This window comes from Armigeres subalbatus, chromosome 1 (genome assembly GCF_024139115.2).
Source record: "Armigeres subalbatus isolate Guangzhou_Male chromosome 1, GZ_Asu_2, whole genome shotgun sequence".
NCBI lineage: Eukaryota > Metazoa > Arthropoda > Insecta > Diptera > Culicidae > Armigeres > Armigeres subalbatus.
This window is the reverse complement of record NC_085139.1, coordinates 92,929,139-92,951,531: the sequence shown is the minus strand read 5'-3', so window position 1 is coordinate 92,951,531 and position 22,393 is coordinate 92,929,139. Positions and strand designations below refer to the sequence as shown.

The 22,393-nt window shown below is 41.0% G+C and overlaps 1 protein-coding gene across 2 annotated transcripts in view; it reads left to right on the top strand.

The window, feature by feature from the left end:
• Positions 1–22,393, top strand: part of LOC134202528 (SH3 domain-containing kinase-binding protein 1) — a 96,057-nt gene that overhangs the window by 16,393 nt on the left and 57,271 nt on the right. For both annotated transcript variants that reach the window (XM_062677543.1, XM_062677550.1), the window contains exon 2: positions 291–1,176. In XM_062677543.1, coding sequence (XP_062533527.1) covers positions 1,161–1,176 — 16 coding nt within the window. In that variant the 5' untranslated portion in view covers positions 291–1,160. The remainder of the gene's footprint in view (positions 1–290; positions 1,177–22,393) is intronic.

Genomic DNA, 22,393 nt, shown 5'->3' with positions numbered 1-22,393 from the left:
TGAATTCAGACAACAAGGCGCGTAAATTCCCTCAGTGGGTCGTACAGTCTAAAGCGTGGGTAACCCCCGCCATAGCATACCACTGTATGGTGGCTGTTTACCATTTTTGGTGTAGCGAGTGAATTTCGGCCCAGATGATTATTGTTAGATCCAAAACCAGCAGCAGTGGGCACCCACAGCCCTCCAAAGTATTCTTTTGCATAAAATTTGCATTCGTTTTATTTTTGTACTTGCCGTTTTGTATATCTGGTTGCTAATCATGTGCTTTTGTGCTTTCGGTTTTATTACAGATTCAATGCTGGGTGGAGGAAGTGCCAGGTCGATTTGATGTGCGCTCCCGGATCGGAGTGACAGTGAAGCGTATCGAGAGGAGATCGACACGGCACAGCCGAAACAAACGGAAAAAGGGGGGAGTCAAACACGTGTGAAGAAGAAAGTACCGGGTGGAAAACGGTGTTTGTGCGAAGGTACACAAGAAGAAGATGATAAAAGATTCGAAAATGTAAAAAAAAATAAATGTGATAAATTCGACGTGTGATCTCCTAACAAGAAAACGTGATCTGGAGATACATAGTAAAAAAAGAGAGAGAAATAGCGTGAGTGAGTGAGTGAGAGTGGAGCTGTAAAAAGGGGCTGTGCTGGACATACAGCAGGGAATTAATTCACCCTTGTCGTATATAGTTGGTCGTGCTGCTGTGACGACGGTGGCGTACGGAGCACCCTGACTTTACCGCACATCGGTCAGCAGTACCCGAACTGGCTGCCCTGTTGTCGTCGTTGCTCTGTTGTTGGTTTGCGGTCTTTGACACACAAAGAAGAAAACAAGAATTCCACCGCATATGAAACAGTCGTCGACCGCGGCCGGTCAAGGCACCAGAAGAAGCACGTAGGGGAAGCAAGCACAAGGTGCTCCAAGAGCGGTGAGCTAAGTGAGTGTTTCGCGTCCGCCGTAGATACCCAGGCGGGCTGTCCAGCACACACAAGTTTTTGTGCTTCAATACGAGTGAGTCAATCGGAATAGTGAAATACCTTTAACCGGAGCAGCACGAAGAAAGAGAAGAGCACTGTAGTAGGAGTAGCACCATCAGTCCAATCATTCGACAGAAAGAAAACGAACGAAAACAACGCACAAGACACCGGTAGTGGAAAAAAAGGAAGAAATGGAGAAAACTGGAGGTAAGACATAACACAATTTCCCGCACAGCACGATGGCACGTTGTGCGAAATTTCCCCAATATTTCCTAATAATTAATTCGTTTGCTGTCACAATCCGGTAACGGAGAGGGGGCGGTTCAGTGTCCATCGATGTAGTGAAACTATTGAACTCGCTGGCTGGCAACTCCAAAGTGATCGAATATCAAAATCATTTTTTTGCGATACACAGTGATGTTCCGATTTTGGCAACAAAGTTTGGGATTGGCTAAAAAATTTGATTTTTTTTTTAAACTTACCTCGTTTTAAATTCATTTTTGTGCTTCGCTCTTCTCTCAATTTTCTTCATCAACATTATCGTGGAGACGTTGCTTTTAATACTAAAAATGACAACTCAATCTTTTGGCTTAATGCAGATGTTTTGTCACGCAAAGTACAAATTGTTGAAATCGTATGCACAGACCCCTAGAAGAAGTGCTTATAAAAAAACTTTTTCAAGATTCCCTTCAAGAATTTATCCAAAAAATCCTCTAAGGATTCAGATCAGGAATTCCTTCCCGAATTTCTTCAACAAATTCTCGAGGAATTGCCTTGGGGAGTTTTTTTAGGAACTCCATTGGATTTTCTCACAATAAGTGTATCTTCTGAAGGAATTTCTGGGGAAATTTCGAAACGAATTTTCGAATAAGTTTCTGGAGGAATTTGTAGAGGGATTTTTGAAAGCACTTTTAAAGTAATTTCCAGGGAAATTCCTGTAGAATTTCTTTGAGACTTCCTTGAAAAATTTCTAAAAAAAAAGTTTTTCCTGGAGAAATTTCCTGGAAAAAATCCGCAAGGGTTTTCTGGAGAAATTTCGAGGAGAGAATCTGATAGAGTTTTTAAAGAACTTCAGTGGGAATTGCCGGGAGAACTTTTTTAATAGTTTTGAGAGGATCTTTAATAGTTTTGAGAAGGAATTCTTGAAGGAATTTTGAGTGAAATAGCTGGAAGAACTTCCAGAATAATTCTACGAGGCATTTCCAGAATTATTTCTGGGGGAATTTGCAATTAAATATTTGTAGGAGTTACTGGAAGATTTCCCGGAGGGTAAACAGAAAGCATATTTAGAGGTATTACATGTGAATTTCGGAATGATTTCAGAGAGACTTTCTGTTGTGTTCTCAATGTTATTTTTTTAAAGTTTTTGAAAAAAAATCGGAAGGAACTCTAGTGAGAATTCCTGGGGCATTTCTTAAAAAATCACTACTGGAGGAATTTGTTGGGGAGTAATTGTGATAATTTCTAAAGGTATTCCCAGGGAAATTTCGGAGGAATTCACTGAGGAACTTCCGGAGAAATTGTAGAAGAACTTCCGGAGGAATTCTCGGGCAACTTCCGAGGTGTTTTCGGTAGGAAAGTTCGGAGAAATTCCGTAGATTTTTCCAAGCATGAAATATGCATTGCTCACACCGACCTACGCCGCCGAACACCAATGGCTTGACGCCGCCGCTGCTAACAAAAAATCACCCATCACGTATCAGTAGTGCAATATTTAGCATCCTAGCCTAAAATGACCTAAATCTTTAATTGATGATTGATTTTTGTATGCACGTTCACTGAAAAGGCACGTTTCAGTTGGACATAATTTTAAAACCACCACGCTGCCAGAAATATCTATATAAGATATATGTGTCGCCGTTATACATTTTCTGCAATAGCTCCACCCTAATATATTCGATACAGAACCACACATAAATTAAATAATTGCTAATTCGAGACAGCACTCATTTCAGTCATAGCGATTGCATTTCCAGCACACTTCAAACCAGTTCCCGGTCTAAGCAAAATTTCTCTCAATCTCAACATTTTACTCTCATTCTCTCTCGGGACGGTAAAAAATGCGACGTAAACAAAAATATGCATGCTCTACGACAAATAGCCAGATGGTATTATCTTCTATCTATATAAAAATGAATTCACATTTCCTTTGAGGCAATATAACTCACGAACGGATGAACCGATTTGCAAGATTTCCTCACTAATCGATTCGTCTTGGGATCAGCTGTGTTTATATATACAAAGAGTTCGTAAATTTAATGGGAAAAGTTGAAAAATCGTGTAAACACAATAATAGGGTGAGTTGCGATGAAATCTAATGCGCACAAAATTTGATCTAGATAGCGGCATCGTAAAATTGACAAGTTCAACAACAAACCCAACATTTTGTTGGGAAAGTTGAACAAATGTGAAAATAAAACGTTTTCCATGAGTTCTGCAGAATACCATCAAGCTCAAACTGAAATCGATCTAAAGTGCGACTCTGCAATGATTGACAGATCGATAAAAAGAACAACCCGAGCAAGATCGGGTAGGTTCGTCTAATTTATAATAATTTTTGTTTGGTTGGGAAGATTCATTCACTCATCCAAATTTCTTTCAAACACTTAAAACTATATTTTTTCACTTTTTGAAATCGAGAGAATTATAAATAACATGATTGCGTCAACGTAGTTTTAGATAGTTTTCCTATTAGCAATGAAGGATTATTTTCATACTAAAAGAGGCTCCTGGCCTTTTGGCAGTGGCGGAAAGCCGGTTTTGTCCGGTTCAACTGTTTTTTCGTGATTTTCGTGAAGCCCATATATTTTTTTTAATTTAACATATAATAATGAGTTTACACTCAACGTTTCATTAAAAAAAATATTTTATTCTATCGATTTTCACTTAATAACATCTCAACACTTCTTACAAACTACCTATTACCTCAAGTACCTGAACTAAAAAGAGATTGATCGGGGGTTCGACCCGGCTATTTGTATACTAAAACTGCTGATGGGGCATATCACATCTGGGTCGCTGGTCATTGGACTTTGCTCGTGTGGTCTGACTCCTTTATTGCTGATCTATCGGTTTGGTCGGTGCTGGTTGGTCGGTGTCGGGTGGGCCATCACGTAATTATATATATTGAACTAGCTTTATGTACCCGGCCTTGCTCGGAATTGCCAGTTTGGTTTGCAGTTTTCTTTTACAATCGGAAAATGATAAAACCAATTGATCAACAGGGTAATTGTGTTTACTTATTCATACTTTATCATTTGATTAAAAGAAGACTTTTAAGGAAACATTGACTGATTTTGAAGAAGGGATCTTGGGTTTGAAAGGTCTTATTCCGGGAAAACGTCTATTTCTAAAGAAGGAAAAACATTCATCGATGCCATATTCGGGCAACGCATATTTGTAAGAAGGGATCACACCCACCATTGCCTTATTCCAGGAAAATGCCTACTGTTGAAGAAGCAATCACATCCACCATTCAGAAGGAAACACATTAATCATTGCTTTTCACTGGGCATCAGGATTCGGATTTCTCACTCACTCACGCGACAACTGATCACTCCACCATGCATTTTATCCGGATAAATTACAGTGCGATAAACTCCGGCACAAGCGATAGTGCGAAAAACTGTTATCCTTCTTCCCATGTTTCGCGAAAATCAAATGCTACTTTCTTTGCCTCTCCAAGCTGACTGAATCTGACAATGCGCCACGATAAGTAGAAGGTTCAATACAGCAGTTTTTCCCTTCGATTTCAATCAAATCATGTGGTGGTGTGGTTATAGTGGGCGCTCTAAATCTTTTAAAATTGTTTTAGGTTCGAATCCCGTTGCGGTCCTAAATTTTTGTGAATATGCTTGTAAAATTTATCTGGTGAGGCGACAAGAAGGAAAATTTGTGAATTAAAATTTAAATATCCGGCGATCCGGTGCCCACAAATTTATCACCCGCCATTCTATCCAGATAAAAATACTTTCTCACCATAAAAAATCGCACTCCGCTTAATGGATTAATCGCAGGTTTTTATTCATATGAGTGAGAATTCCGAAGCCTGCTGGGCATACAATTATTCCGATGAAACACAATACCCAATCCCCATTACCCCCCCCCCCCCCACATCCCATTCCAAACGTCCCTTCCAGCCTCTCTATGATAATTTCCTTTGGGTAGGGATTACGTGCTTACGTGTTTGGTTTGAATTGACCTATGCGATACAAAGGTATACTAAACTGTTCGTTTAATGAATATACCCTCTCTCTCATTTAGCTATGGCACTCATACCCAGTCTGATATAGTCTTCCTTAGACAGATAATATGGGTTCCAAATTTGGTGGACATCGATAAATGGGTTCAGAAGTCATGCTGAATTGATCGATAACTAAACAATACCCACAGTCCCACACCCTCCCCTTTTTTTAAAATTACTTAACCACATCCACTAAAATCGCTTCCTTAGGACAGACAATATTTGATACAAATTTGGTTCAAATCGGTCATGAGGCTCAGGATTTACATTGAGTTGATCGATTGCTAAACAATACCCCTCCCCTCATACCCTCCCTCTTTTGTAAAGAACACCCCTCCTCCCACACCCTTCCTCTTTTCCAAAGAACATGCCTAACCCCCCATAGTCTCCTTCTTAGAATAAAGAACTTGTGTTCCAAATTTGGTCGAAATCGGCCAAGGGTTCAGAGTTTACACTGCGTTGATCGATAATTAAGCAATACCGCTCCCCCCATACCCTCCTCCTTTTACAAAGAGCACGCTTAACCCTCCTATCGTTCCCTCTGTAAGATAAAAAATTTGTGTTTCAAATTCGGTGACCGGTCGCGAGCAGTAGCAGTGGACAACTAACTCTCGCAATCTTCTCGCGATGATTCACGTCGCCTGGACATCGTCTTCCGTGAGATCCTTCCATCGATTGAGTTATGGATCGAGTGACCACTTCCATTTCGCCGTGTCGGACAGAGCTCTGCCAAGGGGTTTAGAATTTAAACTGAGCTGACCGATAACTAAGAAATACCCCATACCCCTTCCCTTTTCCAAAGAGCATGCTTAACCCCCGATCGTCCCCTTCTTAAGAGAAGCAAATTGTGTTAGAAATTTGGTCGAAACCGACTAAGGGGTTCAGAATTTAAACTGCGTTGATCAATAGTTAAGCAATACTCCTCCCCCCATACCCTCCTCCTTTTACAACGAGCACGCTTAACCCCCCTCTCGCTCCCTCTGTAAGATAAAGAATTTGTGTTTCAAATTCGGTTGAAGTCAGCCAAGGGGTTCAGAATTTACACTGCGTTGATCGATAACTAAGCAATACCCCCCCCCCCCCCCACCCTCCCCCTTTTCCAAAGAGCATGCTTAGCCCCCTATCGTCTCCTTCTTAAGATAAGGTAATTGTGTTCCGAATTTGGTCGAAATCGGCCAAGGGGTTCAGAATTTAAACTGCGTTGATCAATAACTAAGCAATACCCCTCCCCCCATACCCTCCCCCTTTTCCAAAGAGCATGCTCAACCTCCCTATCGTCCCATCCTTAAGATAAAGAATTTGTGTTCAAAATTTGGTTGAAATCGGCCAAGGGGTTCAGAATTTACACTGAGTTGATCGATAACTAAGCAATACCCCTCCCCCCACACCCTCCCCCTTTTCCAAAGAGCATGCTTAACCCCCTATCGTCCCCTATTTAAGATAAGGAATTTGTGCTCCAAATTTGGTCGAATTCGGCCAAGGGGTTCAAAATTTAAACTGCGTAGATCAATAATTAAGCAATACCCCTCCCCCCATACCCTCCCCCTTTTCCAAAATGTAAGCTCGACCCGTCCCCTCCTTAAGATAAAGAATTTGTGTTCTAAATTTGGTTGAAATCGGCCAAGGGGTTCAGAATTTACACTGAGTTGACCGAGAACTAAGCAATACCCCTCCCCCCATACCCTCCCCCTTTTCCAAAGAGCATGCCTAACCCCCCTATCGTCGTCTCCTCAAGATAAAGAATGTGTGTTCCAAATTTGGTTAAAATCGGTAAATGGGTTCAGAAGTTATGCTGGAACATACATACAAACATACATACAAACATACATACAAACATACAAACATTGAGTTTTATATATATAGATAGATAGATAGATAGATAGATAGATAGATAGATAGATAGATAGATAGATAGATAGATAGATAGATAGATAGATAGATAGATAGATAGATAGATAGATAGATAGATAGATAGATAGATAGATAGATAGATAGATAGATAGATAGATAGATAGATAGAAGATAGATAGATGAGCTAGTTCCGAAATTGTTTGATTGTAGCTTGTAATTTATATTTTGCCCGACTACTGTGAAACTGGAAGAGGTCACCGTGTTTGCATTCAACGATTTGGTTTTGTTGACGTTGAGGACTAAGCCTGCCGAAGAGGAGCGCTCGGCAAGGTCGTTGAGCTTACTCTGCATGTCAGAGCGCCATCAGTCAATTCGAAGTTGTTTAGGTGCTCCATGGTTATAGGCTGCCATAGCAGCCCGCGGTTTGGTTCACGGTCAATCGCACCTACCAGAATCTCGTCGATTACGATGAGTAACAGTAACGGTGATAGGATACATCCTTGCCTCACACCAGCTACGACCCGGATAGGGTTGGACAAGACCCCATTATGCAGCACTCTACACGAGAAGGCCTCGTACTGTGCCTCGATGAGGTCGATGATTTTCTCAAGAACCCCCTTTGCGTCTCAGGGCGCCCCACATATTATCGTGATTGAGACGGTCGAAGCTTTTTCGTAGTCAATAATACCAAGTAAAGAGACTCTTGTAATTTGTTGACCTGCTCCAGAATGATACGGAGCGTGACAATATGGTCCACACAGGATCTTCCGGCACGGAATTCGGCCTGCTGCCACCGGAGAGTCGCATCGATCTTCTCCTGGATAATTTTGCATATAACTTTGAGAACGGTACACAGCAACATAATGCCTCGTTAGTTATCGCATACAGTCAGGTCACCCTTTTTGAGCACCTTCACTAAGATACCTTGCATCCAGTCCATTCGCGTCTTTCACAGGCATCGTTGCATTCATGTTCGCCCCGCTTAAGCATCGTGAGATATCTTAGAGACTTTGGCTCCTCTGGTTTTTGATCACTGTATCTCGACTTTGACAATTCGCTCCTCTATCTTCCTCTAGGTTTCATCGGCGATCCATTGTTTTCTCTGGGTGCGCAGTTCGCCCAGATTATTCACGCTGGTGACGATGAAGGCATTCTTGATGGCGGTCCATTGGTCTTCCACGCTTCCACCCTCCGGAATATCTGCAGCATGCGTCTCCAATTCTTCAACGAAGGACCGTTCCACCGTGGCATCTTCCAGTCGGCGTGTGTTGAACCGTCGTCCAACTCTCTCCTCCTGCGGACGAATTCGCGCAATGCGCGTATTTCGCCGATGAGGAGGAGGTGATGATCAGAGTTCTGCGAACAGCTCCCCGTTTTCGCTTATTTCTCTGAGATCATGGCGTCCCATAATGTGCTCATGGTTCGAGTTGTTGGATCCGATCTTCGCATTGAAGTCGCCTAAATAGATCTTGATATCACCCTTCGGAAGTAGGTTCTCTTTGTTTTGTAGATTGGTAGCATTGGTTGGCGCAGACACGCGCTCAAGGGACGGTCGCGATCATTCCAGATCGAGTCAGCGTACGAACGTGCTTTTTGCTCGCGCATTTTTTCCAAGTGTTTTTTCTCGTTCGTTCGCTGTTTACGTTTTCGCTTCATCGCGTTGGCCTGCGTCGCGACCCGTCATAGGAGACTCGGTGGCCGATTCGGTCGCGGGAAAAGTGTCTAAGCACACTGCTATTGGAGGCGCGGGTAACCTCTCCAAGCAGCTTTTGCAGAGCAACGTATATTCGTCGCTACCAATCGCGAAACCGGCAATCCGCCGGAAAGAAGAAACAGCAATCGCAGCTGCCACATGTGCAACCTGAGGAGAAGCGCCCGCCTGTGTTTGTGAAGGGTGATCCACCGAATTTGCGCCCTGCAGCGAGGGCGTGATGCTGGTCAAAAGGACCACCATAAATCCATCGTGGAGTTCGTCAAGGTCCACAAGTATGAGTACTACTCTTATGACCACCCCTACAGGATGCCGCTCAAGGCTTTGCTGCGAGGACTCCACGACATAAAGGAGGAAGAGCTCCAAGCAGAGCTTTAAGGTTGCGGACTGAAGCCAGTAGCCGCGCCTAAGATCGCTCGTCACGACGAGGCGAGAAGTTATCGCGACCAGCTTTACATGATCCATCTGGAGCACGGCTGGAAAGACCTGAAACTGGTTGGCGTTATAAATTACGGTGGATTATGGTGGACCTAAAAAAATAACGATTTCTCGAACAAGATCCGCACTCTCCTAGACTATGCAAAGCCGTTCTGGAAAATGACCAAAATGCTAAAATCCAAGCCTCGGCCCATTCCCCCTTTGATCCCATTAGACAATAATGGCTCTAAGGAGCATGATAACTCCTGCAGAGAAGGTCGCTGAAATTGGTAGTCACTTCATCAGCTCACACAATCTTGGGCATAACATCATCGGTCCACACGAACGAGCTGTTAACGGGTATGCACACAACATTCATCCGACTCCCATTGTCCTGGAAGTCAGCGAAAGTCTACCTCCCCCAAAAGTTATCGTCCCATCAGCCTTCTCTCAGGGTTATCCAATCTATTCGAAAAAGCTTTTCATCACCGGTCACTTGCGTCTGCCGAAAATCTCAACATCTTGCTCGAGGAACAGTTTGGTTTCCGACGCGGTCGATCAACCGTACACCAACTGACTCGAGTTACCAACGAGTTCCAACGACGGAGTTTGTCTCAACAACATCCACCATGGCCTTACTCGATGTCGAGAAGGCATTCGACAATGTATGGCATGTTGGCCTGGTGTACAAACTACAACGCTACAATCTTCCCAGCTACCTGGTGAAAATCATCGACAATTACCTGTCGGCAAGGACATTCCGGGTCTCAATCAGCGGAGCGAGTTCCAATGCGCACAACATCGTCGCAGGCGTCCCCAGGTTCGCAGATGACACTTCCATACCCGATCAGGAATGCATAACAAAATTATTTCTCAATTCTAACAATGGTTGTTATCTAAATCAACGTGTGTTTTAATTAGATAATTCGATAAAAATGTGTCTTCGGCCAGTTTTATTTCAAATCAAAATTATAACAACATTAGTTATAAATATTTTCACAAAATAATTGCCTACATTTTTTGTAGACATTGGAAACAAAATCGGAGGTAATCACCTTCAGTATAACTTGAACCCGCTCGATATTAATACATAGCTGGAACAAAGTTAATTGCCTACATTATGGATGGAAATCCGTCGTGGTAGCGTACCAGATTTCTATCCGTGATGTAGGCAATTACCTTGAAAGTAGATTTTGATGATGATGATGATGATGATGATACTACCATCTATTGTAGCAAGGCACCTGCCGATAGCACTGGCCATATCTGGCAAACGATTTGATCATGATTACATTATTGTTTGCATTTCATCAAACTCCTGTATGAAGGGCCAAAAATGGGTGGGGTGGTTCCATAAGCAGAAACACTTATGCGAATCCACGGGATGAATAGAGAATCTCCTTCCAGAAGAAAGTTCGTACATACAATAATATAATCTAGCCCTCGTTTCCCAGATTGACCCAAAAGATGGGGAGAAGAGCCCGCCCTTTATCCACGAGATGTTAACAACAGGAAGTTGCCGATTCCACTCTTCCTATCCAAATCGCTTCAATCCATATATATATAATTATATAGTTTCATATAGTTTTAATGTAAATTGATAATATATAGAATGGAATTCTCTCACCAAATTTCATTTTGTAAGTCCAGAACAGGCAAGATCCTTCCCACACCGGTATAATTAGAAATGAATTGCTGCCTTCAGAGGTGAAAACATTTGACGTCCTTCGAGGAATGTTTTGATTGAAATTGAAAGACAGAGTTCTTGAATCCTAAAAGATAAGATAAGAAGATGCGAAGCAGTATCACACATAATAACATGAGTCTTTTCGTTTAAAATACCTATGTTTTCTAATTCTTCTAATCATCACTTGAAAAAATATTGTAGATTGGCGAAAATTAGAAGATATGTAAACGTGGTAAAAAAAAACAACAGTATTTAGCACTGTCATGGGCCAGTTATATAACCAGAAATCGACAATGACTATGTTGAAATTCATCTCGGTGGTGATCCGATAGTTGCATGAAGGCGTGATGGATAGATCAATGATGTTGGATAAAGTTCAACAATTTTTAGTTTTTGTCAATAATTTGTTTTATGATAGGACAGATATAAAAATATATACTTCCATAGTTAATGTAAAGCATGACGTATATGCATACTCTAACAAGAAAGCATGCTTACTTGAAAAATAATGGTTTCCTTAAATAACCATTCAGTGTGGAACTTTTCAACTCCTGCTAAGTGCTTGTGTTTTTTTTATTATATTTACTGATCAGATTTACAATTACAGTTATTTACTAATCTAAGCAAAGTTAGAAATGAGAAACGATTGAACGAAAAATATTGTCCGCATATAAAAAAAAATTTCTACGACGGTTTGTAAAGTATTAAATCATATAAGGGGCTGTACACACTACATTATGGCATTACATAAGCACTTATAGAGGAGGGGGTCTGACATTTTCTTACGCACTATATAAATTAAAAATCGTTTGCATGAAAAAAAAAAATCAAACCATAAGAAGGGGGGTCGCAATTCCCAAAAAATGCTTACGTATCAACCGTACGTAGGGTATGACCTTTAAGGAGGACCTACATAAGTGTCGTAAGCCTTCAATTAAACTCCTGGGAAGTGTATAAATAAACCCAACAAAACCAGTTAAAATCTGAACCATTCAATGACGTGAAATGGAGAAAAAAGAACATAAATACTAATGTCATTAACATCGTCTGGCAAGATTCACATATATGTAAGCATATTGAAAAGAAACAATTCATCGTTATATATTTTTTTGCAATTCCTGATCATAATACCTGGTTTACAGTTGTCATTTGAGTGATAAAACGGCCTACTTTTCCATACCAACAGAATGGGTGCTTTAATGACCATTATGCAACTCAAATGGGTTGCATAATATTCATTATAGCACTCATTTGGGTGCTATAATGAAAAACCTACATTGGGACAGTAGTTGACTACATTTAGCTGAATTAGTTTGGGTGAGTGTTTAAATAGTGTACTCTAAGCGTCTTGTAATAAATGAAATGGTTTGTTGGACATAACATCACAATTTTCCAAAGGCAATTGCATCCATCGCTTCATAGCTTTTCAAGCAATGCAATTTGGCACGATAAGATGGAATCTTATTGTTCTCTGACGCAACATAATTTATTGGCATGAATGATCATGTGGAGTGAATTCGATTGTACTATTTTGGTATAGATTTATCATATTAAAGCCCATTTTTCGTCATTGCAAAAAATTGCGTGTGCAACTCGTTGCAAAACTCGATTTTTTCAGCACTCGTAGTATTTATCCAACTCGGCAAACGTACAACTCGTGCTGAAAAAATCATCTTTTTGCAACTGGTTGCACAAACTACTATTATGTATCGATTTCGATTTAAATGGATTTTATGGAGAAATTACTAAAAAAAACAGTTTTCGTAGATTCTATCCAGAATTGCGATTTAGCGAAAGTTTTCTGAACCTGGTCGTTTTATATTAAGAATCACGTGAAGTCAAAATACAAGAGAAGAGATGTAAAATATTATTTGGTTTGATTTCATGAGAAGCCCCATGAGAGACCCAATTTCGCCCTCTATGAAATTTGTCTTTTAAAATCAATGAACAAAACAGATGGAACGCGCAAACACAGATAAAATCAAATACTAATATAGTTAATATAGAAACATTCCGACCATTGAAGAATACTTGCAGAAAACCGCAATGTAGCTTTGATCCATGTAATCATTTACATTCGAAATCCTTCAGAGGAAACATCACGATTACGGATAATATTTTGAACGACATCGAAAACTGCCTGCGATTTCGGTTCCATTTGATGCATCGATGGTGAAGACCAGTTCCGATTGACATTTTTAGAAGCCTAATTACCGGAAGGATACCGGTTGAACACTGTATCCGACTGATTTCCATGGGGACTTCGGCTCTCATAAGTAAAAAAGCGGGAACTGCTTCACTGCCAGCCGGACTCCCACTCGAGTACTGGATTTATTCCGGTTGAATATTCGAAATCGACTGGAAGTATCTTTTTTGAATGTTGGTACAATATTTTTCATGCCATCTTCCCAAATCCAAACTTGAAGGATTTTGAGAACCAGATTGAAAAAATTTGGGAAAAAAATATGACGGATAAAAAAAACACTCCTGTTTCCAGCCAAGGCTCACTCGATTCGATTACCTTGAAAGTAGATTTTTGTACAGAAAATGTATATCCACGTTTGTTAAAATGTTGATATGAAGGTATCAACCTCTGTTTTATTGTGTTATTGCTAGAGGTATTTTTGATATATTTTTTGTTATTTTAACAACTAACCAGCAAAATTTATAACACATTTTGTTACAATATTTTTCTGAAATAAATAACACCCCTTGTTATAATTTTGTTTTGCATTATTGATCGGGTAGTCTACAACGGCAGAGTAATCAGAGCGCTAGTGACAAAACTCCAACGAGGCCTGGATGCCCTGACAGAGTACCTCACCAGCTGGAAGATCTGTATCAACGCGGCGAAGACCCAGGTCATCATTTTCCCCACTCTAAATTCCCTAAACATGTTCCGCCTGACGACTGTGAGTCATCCTCAATGGCACGACTGTGGAATGGGCCAATGAGGCCGACTACCTTGGCTTGACTCTCGACAGTAAGCTTATTTTCATGAAACAGGTTGACAAGGCGGTGACAAAGTGTAACGTTCTGTTAAAACTACTGTACCCTTTGATCAACCGTCGGTAATCATTGTCCCTGAAGAATAAGCTTGCTGTCTACAAACAAATCATCCTCCCTGTGATCGAATATGGCATGCCGGTCTGGGAGAGCTAAATCTTATCATCTGAAACTCCAACAAGTACAAAACAAATTTCTGAGGATGATTATCAACACTCCTCTACGAGGTCCATCGTCTGGCCGGGATAAAAACATTACATGAACGCTTTGGTGAGTGTGTAAAGAAAAGTTTAGAGTCCGTTGCTTACATATGGATCAAGATGCTATTAGGGCATTAGTTCCAATTTGTTATCAAATTGTATATTGTAAATATTTAGTGTTTATAGTAGTTAGGTTATTAAATTTTTGTATAAATCAGTGTCTATTTTAGGCCATCATGTAAAACTAAATTTGAAAATCTATATATATAAAATCCAATCTATGTAAATATGTTCGCTAACTATTTTTGAATCACTTGGCCGAATTCAACCAATTTTGGTACACACATTCCTTATCCTCAGGGGAAGTTAACAAAGGGGATGGGTGGTCATTTGGAAAAGGGGGAGAGGTTTTGTTTAGAAAACGAACAATTCTGTATAACTTTCAACTCCCGGGACAGATTTCAACCAAATTTTGTACACATATTCACTATGAGAAGACGATCATATGACAGTGTAATTTGGGAAAAGGGGAGGGTCTGGAGGGAGGGTATTATTCAGAAAGCAGGTAATTCAGAGTAAATTCTGAACCCCTGCACCGATTTCAACCAAATTTGATACACACATTCTCTACCCTAAAGAAAAGATAACAAAGGTGGTGGGGCGGTCATTGTAAAAAGAGGGAGGGTATGGGGGAGGGGTTGTCTTTATAAAACGAGCAATACAGTGTAACTCCCAACCCCCAGTACCCATATCAACCAAATATTGTACACATATTCACTAAGAGTAGTCGATCACATGGAAGTGTAATTTGGGAAAGAGAGGCGGGGTCTGGGGGGAGGGGTATTGTTCTGAAAACAGGAAATTCAGTGTATCTTTTGAACCCCTGGACCGATTTCATCAAAATTTGGTACACACATTCTCTATCCTAAGGAGAAAATAACAAAGGGGTGGGATGATCATTGGGAAAAGGGGAGGGGAAGGGTTGTCGTTAGAAAAAGAGCGATTCAGTGTAACACCTAACTCCCAGGACCGATTTCAGCCATATTTGATGCACACATTTTTTATCCTAAGGAGAAGATAACAAATTCCTTTTGAATAAGTACTCGAGATATATAAAACTCAATGTTTGTATGTTTGTGTGTATGCTCCAGCCTAACTTCTGAACCCATTATTGTATTGTTTAGTTATCGATCAATTCAACCATTTATCGAAATCATGGTTTGCCCAGTGAAAAGCAATGATTAATGTGTTTCCTTCTGGATGGTGAATGTGATCCCTTCTTTAAAAATAGACGTTTGCCCGGAATAAGGCATCGGTGTATGTTTTTCCTTCTTTAGAAATAGACGTTTGCCCGGAATATGGCGATTATGGGTTTGCTCCTTCTTCAAAATCAGTCAATGTTTTCAAATGAAATCTGCCTTCATTTGATCAAATGATGAAGTATCGATAAGAAAACGCAATTATCCTGTTGACCAATTGGTTTATTCATTTTCCGATTGTGAAAAAAAAACTGCGAATCAAACTGGCAATTCCGAGCAAGGCCGGGTACATAAAGCTAGTATCATATAAAAAACATTTCATGTTCAAACACAAAAAAAAACAAAACTAAAGTTGAAGGGCTCTATGGCCAAACTCTTAATATGTACAAATATTGTAAAATCAAAACAAAACAAATAATAAGAAAATTTAAAAATAATGTTAAAATACAGTTGAAAAAGCAGGCCAAGTTCCAGTTGGAATGTAGAACTAGGAAAGAAGAAGAATAAGAGAAAAAAATCCCACAAATTTATTGGATCAGGTGCGAAATACTGTAGTTGGGAATTTGATTGCAGTTTGATGCTGTTCTGTTCCTCACCACAGTGCACTGAGGCTCTGATAAAAGCCGGTGATGATTTTCGAATATTCACCGCATTGAAGGCGTAATTCGTTACCACTGCAAATTCGCCGGTTATACAAAGCCACAAAACGGGTGATTTTATCAAGATCTTCGAGCACTCTTAGTTAACAAAAACGGCACACGGCTGTGATTTCGGCTGTACTTTCGCATCATCTGATATTAACTACAACGACGATCGAAACTGAAGTTGCGGATGAATCATCGCATGGTTCGCTGTATGCTGGTATTTATAAGGTACCGACATCGACATCAAAAAGGCTCCACACTAGTCGCAGTAAACTTCACTGGCTGTCTGCCCTATTCAGTATTCAATGGAATCACGTGCACCATAGCTTGTCGTCGATTCCGGAGAACTGTGAATATTTTGAGGATAAACAGTCATAAGCGATGATGGTCCCTTCTGGTGGCATTCGAGGTTCGCAGTCCAGTATTAATTTAACTAAAAACCGTCATGCAACGGGAGACAGGCGATTTTTTTTTCTGTACACTTCGGTGAGTCATGCCTTGCCATACTCACTTACTCACGCTATCGCGGCTGATAGGGATTCGTAATCAGGGCGTCGTCGTTAAGTTGCAGGCTCGATTTTTGATTACACACAGATGCTTCCCTTTATCAGAGGTGGGGGATTTACATCGATGTGGTTAAGACATCGCACACCTGGAATAAGACGGTGATGTTTTGCTCTGCTTTAGATAACGCCCAACGCTTGCACATTCAACCGATATTGACTGACCATTGGTAATCTGACAGAAACAGAATAGATTTTTCTCAAGCACGAATCTAACGGTTATCACCAATTCATAGAGTTTTTGCAAGTCCTTTATCTAGTAGCTCCCATTTTCGTCTTATAAAAGAGCAATGAAAAACCTATGCGGTTGTTTTGGAATTTTGCATTGTTGTGCCTCTCCCGTACAACATTATTTTATACCAAAACCCAACTTTTTATATAAAGCTCGGAGATCCCATAGTGTCATATACTAATCGACTCAGTTCAACAAACTGTATCATCCGTTTGAATCATCGCAAGATTTTTCTGTTCTCCATTGTTAAAGCTCTTCGCATAGAAAAATTCATATTTTTCGTTTAATGAGTGAAACGTTGTGATTTTGCATGAAAAACTCAAGCACGGTGCTTTCGTTCAAAATCGCAAACTAGTTTTGTCACCCGTGTGGGCTTGATTATTGAAATTTGAAAACGGTTTAGAAATGACAACTCAAATAACGTGACATAAATCGGACTGGAAAGACACAAATTCTGTTGGAATTCCAAATTTTCGTTCTCCCAGAAAATTATTAGCAGACATTCTCAGAATGTCAAACTTCAGGAAGAAACTCATTGAATTCCCGACTGGAGTTTCTAGAATTCAGATAATTTTAGATAGTTTGCAGAAACTAAGGCAAGAATTCCATACCCTAGGCAGAAACCCCACCGTCGCGAAGTGCAAGGAATGGTATGCAAAGCGCTCACGCATAATGTTTACAAATTAAAACAAGTGTAGCATTGAACGTTGTTATCCTAACAAGCTAGTGTAACTAAAATGCTATAAAATCATTCCGGCTTACGAGTTACACCAATAAACTAGCTGAAAATGTTGTTAAAGACTTGTAGTAAGCACTTGAGTAAGTAAAAAAATGATTTACAAAATCGAAATCAACTGGTTTACGACGCGATTAACTCCGATCACGATGTTTTCGTCGACTTTACTGCCGTAGATGAAAACAATTGCGGCAATTCACACGGATAACGGTTCGAGGGGGGAAAGATATCAGCCCCCGCTGGCTCTCTTTGCATGCGACGAGACGAGCCGGACCGACGTTGGTGGCTGGTTGTTAACACAATAAAATAATGAAGAAAATGATTCGTTCCATACGCCAAGTCCCTAAGCCTAAGCATGATACACAATTGGTCGGCCGTTGGTTTGGTCGGTCTCTATATGGACGCCGTTGTGTATGGTGATGAAGCGCCACATTCATACGACCCATTTTAACGATACGGTAGACTGTTATCACGTTTTCCGTTCGTTTGATAGCACTTATCTTTCCGTAGTCGTCGTCTTCGCCATCCGTCCCTTCGGGCGGAATTCAGCGATTGTACCTACATCACATTGAAACGAAATGTATTTGCCGTCATTGCTTGTTTCAAGAAATTGCAACCAAGAAACGGTCCGAGATGGAGAATAGTTCGCCCCATTAACCAGAGCATCACCATCATCGTCTTCTTGCGCAGTGGAATCGACATCGGTTAAAGTGAAAATAGAAACCTTGATGCGATTATCATTATTTTATTATTTTGATAAAACTCTACGTTGATGACGACAGCGACATTTCAGGGCTGATAGCGACCAATGATGTTGGAAACGACATTGGATTATTACTAGATTACTCTTAGAATTATTTGAAAACTACGATTTTACAGAGGCAGTTTGGCAGAAGTTGATGTTTAAAACCGATTAAAATATTTCAAAGTTATTTTTAATATTTAAAACAAAACCTTTGACCACTGATGCCCGTCGCAATTGGAGCTTTTTTAAAGTGTGATATTTCTTCATTTCGCTCTTGATTCAATCCCTGTAAATGTCTTTGAGAATTTCTTATCTATAATTCTTGAGAAAAGCCTGCATTAATTTATTCGAAAATGTTTGCGGTAATTCATACGGGAACTGTACAAAGTTTCAATAGTTTCTGCAGCATTTTTTTCCGGAAAGAGCGTGAAGAAAATCAACCGATAGATACTTAAACAATTAACAAAGTTTTTATTTTTTCAGTCTTATGACTGATTTATGATATTCACGGCTCATTAGAAAGATGATTAGTATATTTTGGATTTTTTAAACCTGAGTTTAATGTTTAATTAACCAAGTTTAATTAAGCAAGTTTGGGAAGACGACCGTGAATCTATGCATTTTTAATACTAATTTTGAGAATCTTTGGGAAAAATCTAGATTTTTTCGCTGTTCGCAGAAATTTTTCATCGGTTTTCCGTACTGAAGATAAAGATTATAAATGATAAACGGGTATGATTTGCTTTGGCCAAAAGTTTGGGTCCATCCATAGTAATGGTGTGGGCCATAGGTTTAGTTAAGGCCTCTCGACATGTCATTCAGAATGGCTGCCTAGCGGCTCACCAACACATTCTCACAAAAACCCACCTCCTCACCACGATGAGAACCGAAAAATTAGAATCATATATTTACTCCATACCTGACTATCCTCTCACTAAAAAAAGTAAATCTAGACTTAGTTCGAACTTCAATCTTGGCGATGGTATGGTAATAAAATCACATAGCGCTTATTTAGGGAGGATATTACATAGCCTTCTTCTTCATTTATTTTTCCTTTTTTCTCTATTTCTATTTTCCACCTTCTATTTTTTCTTCTTTTTTTTACCTATATTCTTCTCCTTCATTCTTATCGTTTTTTCTTCCTATATTCTTTTTTATTCTGCCTTCTTTCTTTTTTATTCCTCCTTTTTTCAAAACGGGCTTAGTAGTCATATGGCTACTGCTTCTGCCTCATACGCAGGAGGTCGTGAGTTCAATCCCAGGTCTGTTCCATTTTCCGACTTTGTATCTTTCTCTATATTCCTCATGTTCTAGCAAATGGACTTTCTTACCGTTTCCATTTCTAGCCTATACCTTCAACATGCATCAGTAGCTGAAAGCTTTGGAAATGAACTAAAAAAGCTAGTTTCCTACATCCAATTAGAATTTCCATCAGTTGCTTTCTTCTATCTATAACATGGCAGCCTGTTAACCAAGTTAACTCTCGAACCTAACCCAAAAATTCCATATGAACTCGTGGCAAGTGCAGAGGTATATTCGGCTTGCAGTGGGCGAGTGATTGCATCATCATCAGTACTTGTACATTGGAGATGAGTGCAAACATCTGTTGGTTTTCTGGCAAGAACAGCTGATCTGGTCATAATGGAGTAGCAACTACGGGCAGTCAATCATTCTCAAGCTGAAGCTTCTCCCACTTCCTTCTTCCTTCCTGTTCTTCCATCTGCTTTATTCCAGCTTCTTTCTGTTTCCACCCATTATATTTTCTTCCTTCATTTTTCTTCTGCATTCGGGCCTTTCTGTTGCTCTCCACTTAGTACAGAGAATATGTGTCCCAAATTTGATTAAAATAAGTCAAGCGGTTCCAAAGTCTTAACGATATGTTCATATTGTTATCTAATGATTATCCCCCTCTATAATCGACTACTCAATAAAGAATATGTATACCAAATTTGATTGAAATCGGTTCATGGATGCAGAAGCAAAACACAATTGTTCGTTTGCTAAACAGCTCACCTCCCTCCACACCCTCCCTCTTTTCCAATTACTTTCCAACACCTTCCAAAATATTCCCATCAGGATAGAGAATATGTGTACCAAATTTGTTTGGAATCCGTCCATCGAAAGTTTCATCTCCTCGAAAAAAATCGCTATGCGAAATTTCAGCTCAATCGGACCGGACCCATCGACGAAGACCACTGCGACGAAAAGGGACTAACGTTTGAAAACTCGGTTCGTGGAACTGCAAATCTCTCAACTTCATCGGGAGCATACGCATACTCGCCGATGTGCTCAAGGACCGTGGATTCGGCATCGTAGCCCTGCAGGAGGTTTGTTGGGAGAGATCAATGGTGCGAACGTTTAGAGGTAATCATACCATCTACCAGAGCTATGGCAACACACACGAGCTGGTCACAGCTTTCATAGTGATGGACGAAGCACCGATGATGATAAGGACGCATTCTACTCGCAGCTAGAACGTGAGTACAAACAATAGCTGCCCAAGCCACGACGTCAAAATCATCATAGGAGATTTGAACGCTCAGGTTGGCCAAGAGGAGGAGTTTAGACCGTCTATTGGGAAGCTCAGTGCTCACCGGCTGATGAACGAAAACGGCCTACGACTAATTGCTTTCGCTGCCTCCAAGAATATGGCCATTCGCAGCACCTACACAACATTCCGTATCGGTACACATAGAGATAACCACTGCAGAAAGAATCACAAATCGACCACGATCTGATTGATGGACGGCACTTCTCTGACATTATCGACGTCAGGACATATCGTGGCGCTAACGTCGACTCTGACCACTATCTGGTGATGGTTAAACTACGCTCAAACTATCCATCATCAACAATGTTCGGTACCAACGACCGCCGCGGTACGACCTAGAGCGACTGCAGTAACCGGATGTCCCCACTGCATACGCGCAGTATCTCGAGGCAGCGTTGCCGGAAGAGGGTGAGCTCGATGAGGCCCCTCTTGAGGACTGCTGGAATACAGCCATTAACGATGCAGCGGAGAACAACGTCGGGTATTTGGGACGAAGTCGACGGAACGATTGGTTCGACGAAGAGTGCAGACAGATTCTGGAGAAGAAGGACGCGGCGCGGGTGGTCGCGCTGCAGCAAGTTACCTGGCAGAACGTGGAACGTTATAGACAGAAGCGGAGACAGCAGACCCGCCTTTTTCAGGAGAAGAAACGCCGCCTGGAAGAAGCGGAGTGCGAGGAGATGAAACAGCTCTGCTGTTCTCAAGAAACACGCAAGTTCTATCAAAAGCTCGACGCATCCCGCAAAGGCTTCGTGCTGCGAGCCGAAATGTGCTGGGATAAGTATGTGAGCATCTTGACAGCCGAACGTGTGATGATCGAAAGGTGGAAGCAGCACTACGAGGAACATTTGAATGGCGCTGAGAGTACAGGTAGTGAAAGTCAAGAAGCGGAGGAGGTGGCTACGTCAGTTCAGTGGACGATAGAAGCCAACCTGCCCCCACCTTGATGGAAGTTAAGGATGCTATCCAACAGCTAAAGACCAATAAAGCAGCTCGTAAGGATGGCATCGGAGCTGAGCTCATCAAGATGGGCCCAGAAAAGCTGGCCACTTGCCTGCACAAACTGATAGTCAGAATCTGGGAAACTGAACAGCTACCGGAGGAGTGGAAGTAAGGGGTTATATGCCCCATCTACAAGAAAGGCGACAAGCTGGAGTGTGAGAACTTTCGAGCGATCACCATCCTTAATGCCGCCTACAAAGTGATATCCCAGATCATCTTCCGTCGTCTGTCACCATTAGTGAATGAGTTCGTGGGTAGTTATCAAGCCGGCTTCGTTGACGGCCGCTCGACAACGGACCAGATCTTTACTGTACGGCAAATCCTTCAAAAATGCCGTGAATACCAGGTCCCAACGCATCATCTGTTCGTTGATTTCAAGGCGGCATACGACAGTATAGACCGCGTAGAGCTATGGAAAGTTATGGACGAGAACAGCTTCCCTGGGAAGCTTACCAGACTGATCAAAGCAACGGTGGATGGTGTGCAAAACTGTGTGAAGATTTCGGGCGAACACTCCAGTTCGTTCAAATCGTGCCAGGGACTAATACAAGGTGATGGACTTTCGTGCTGTTGTTCA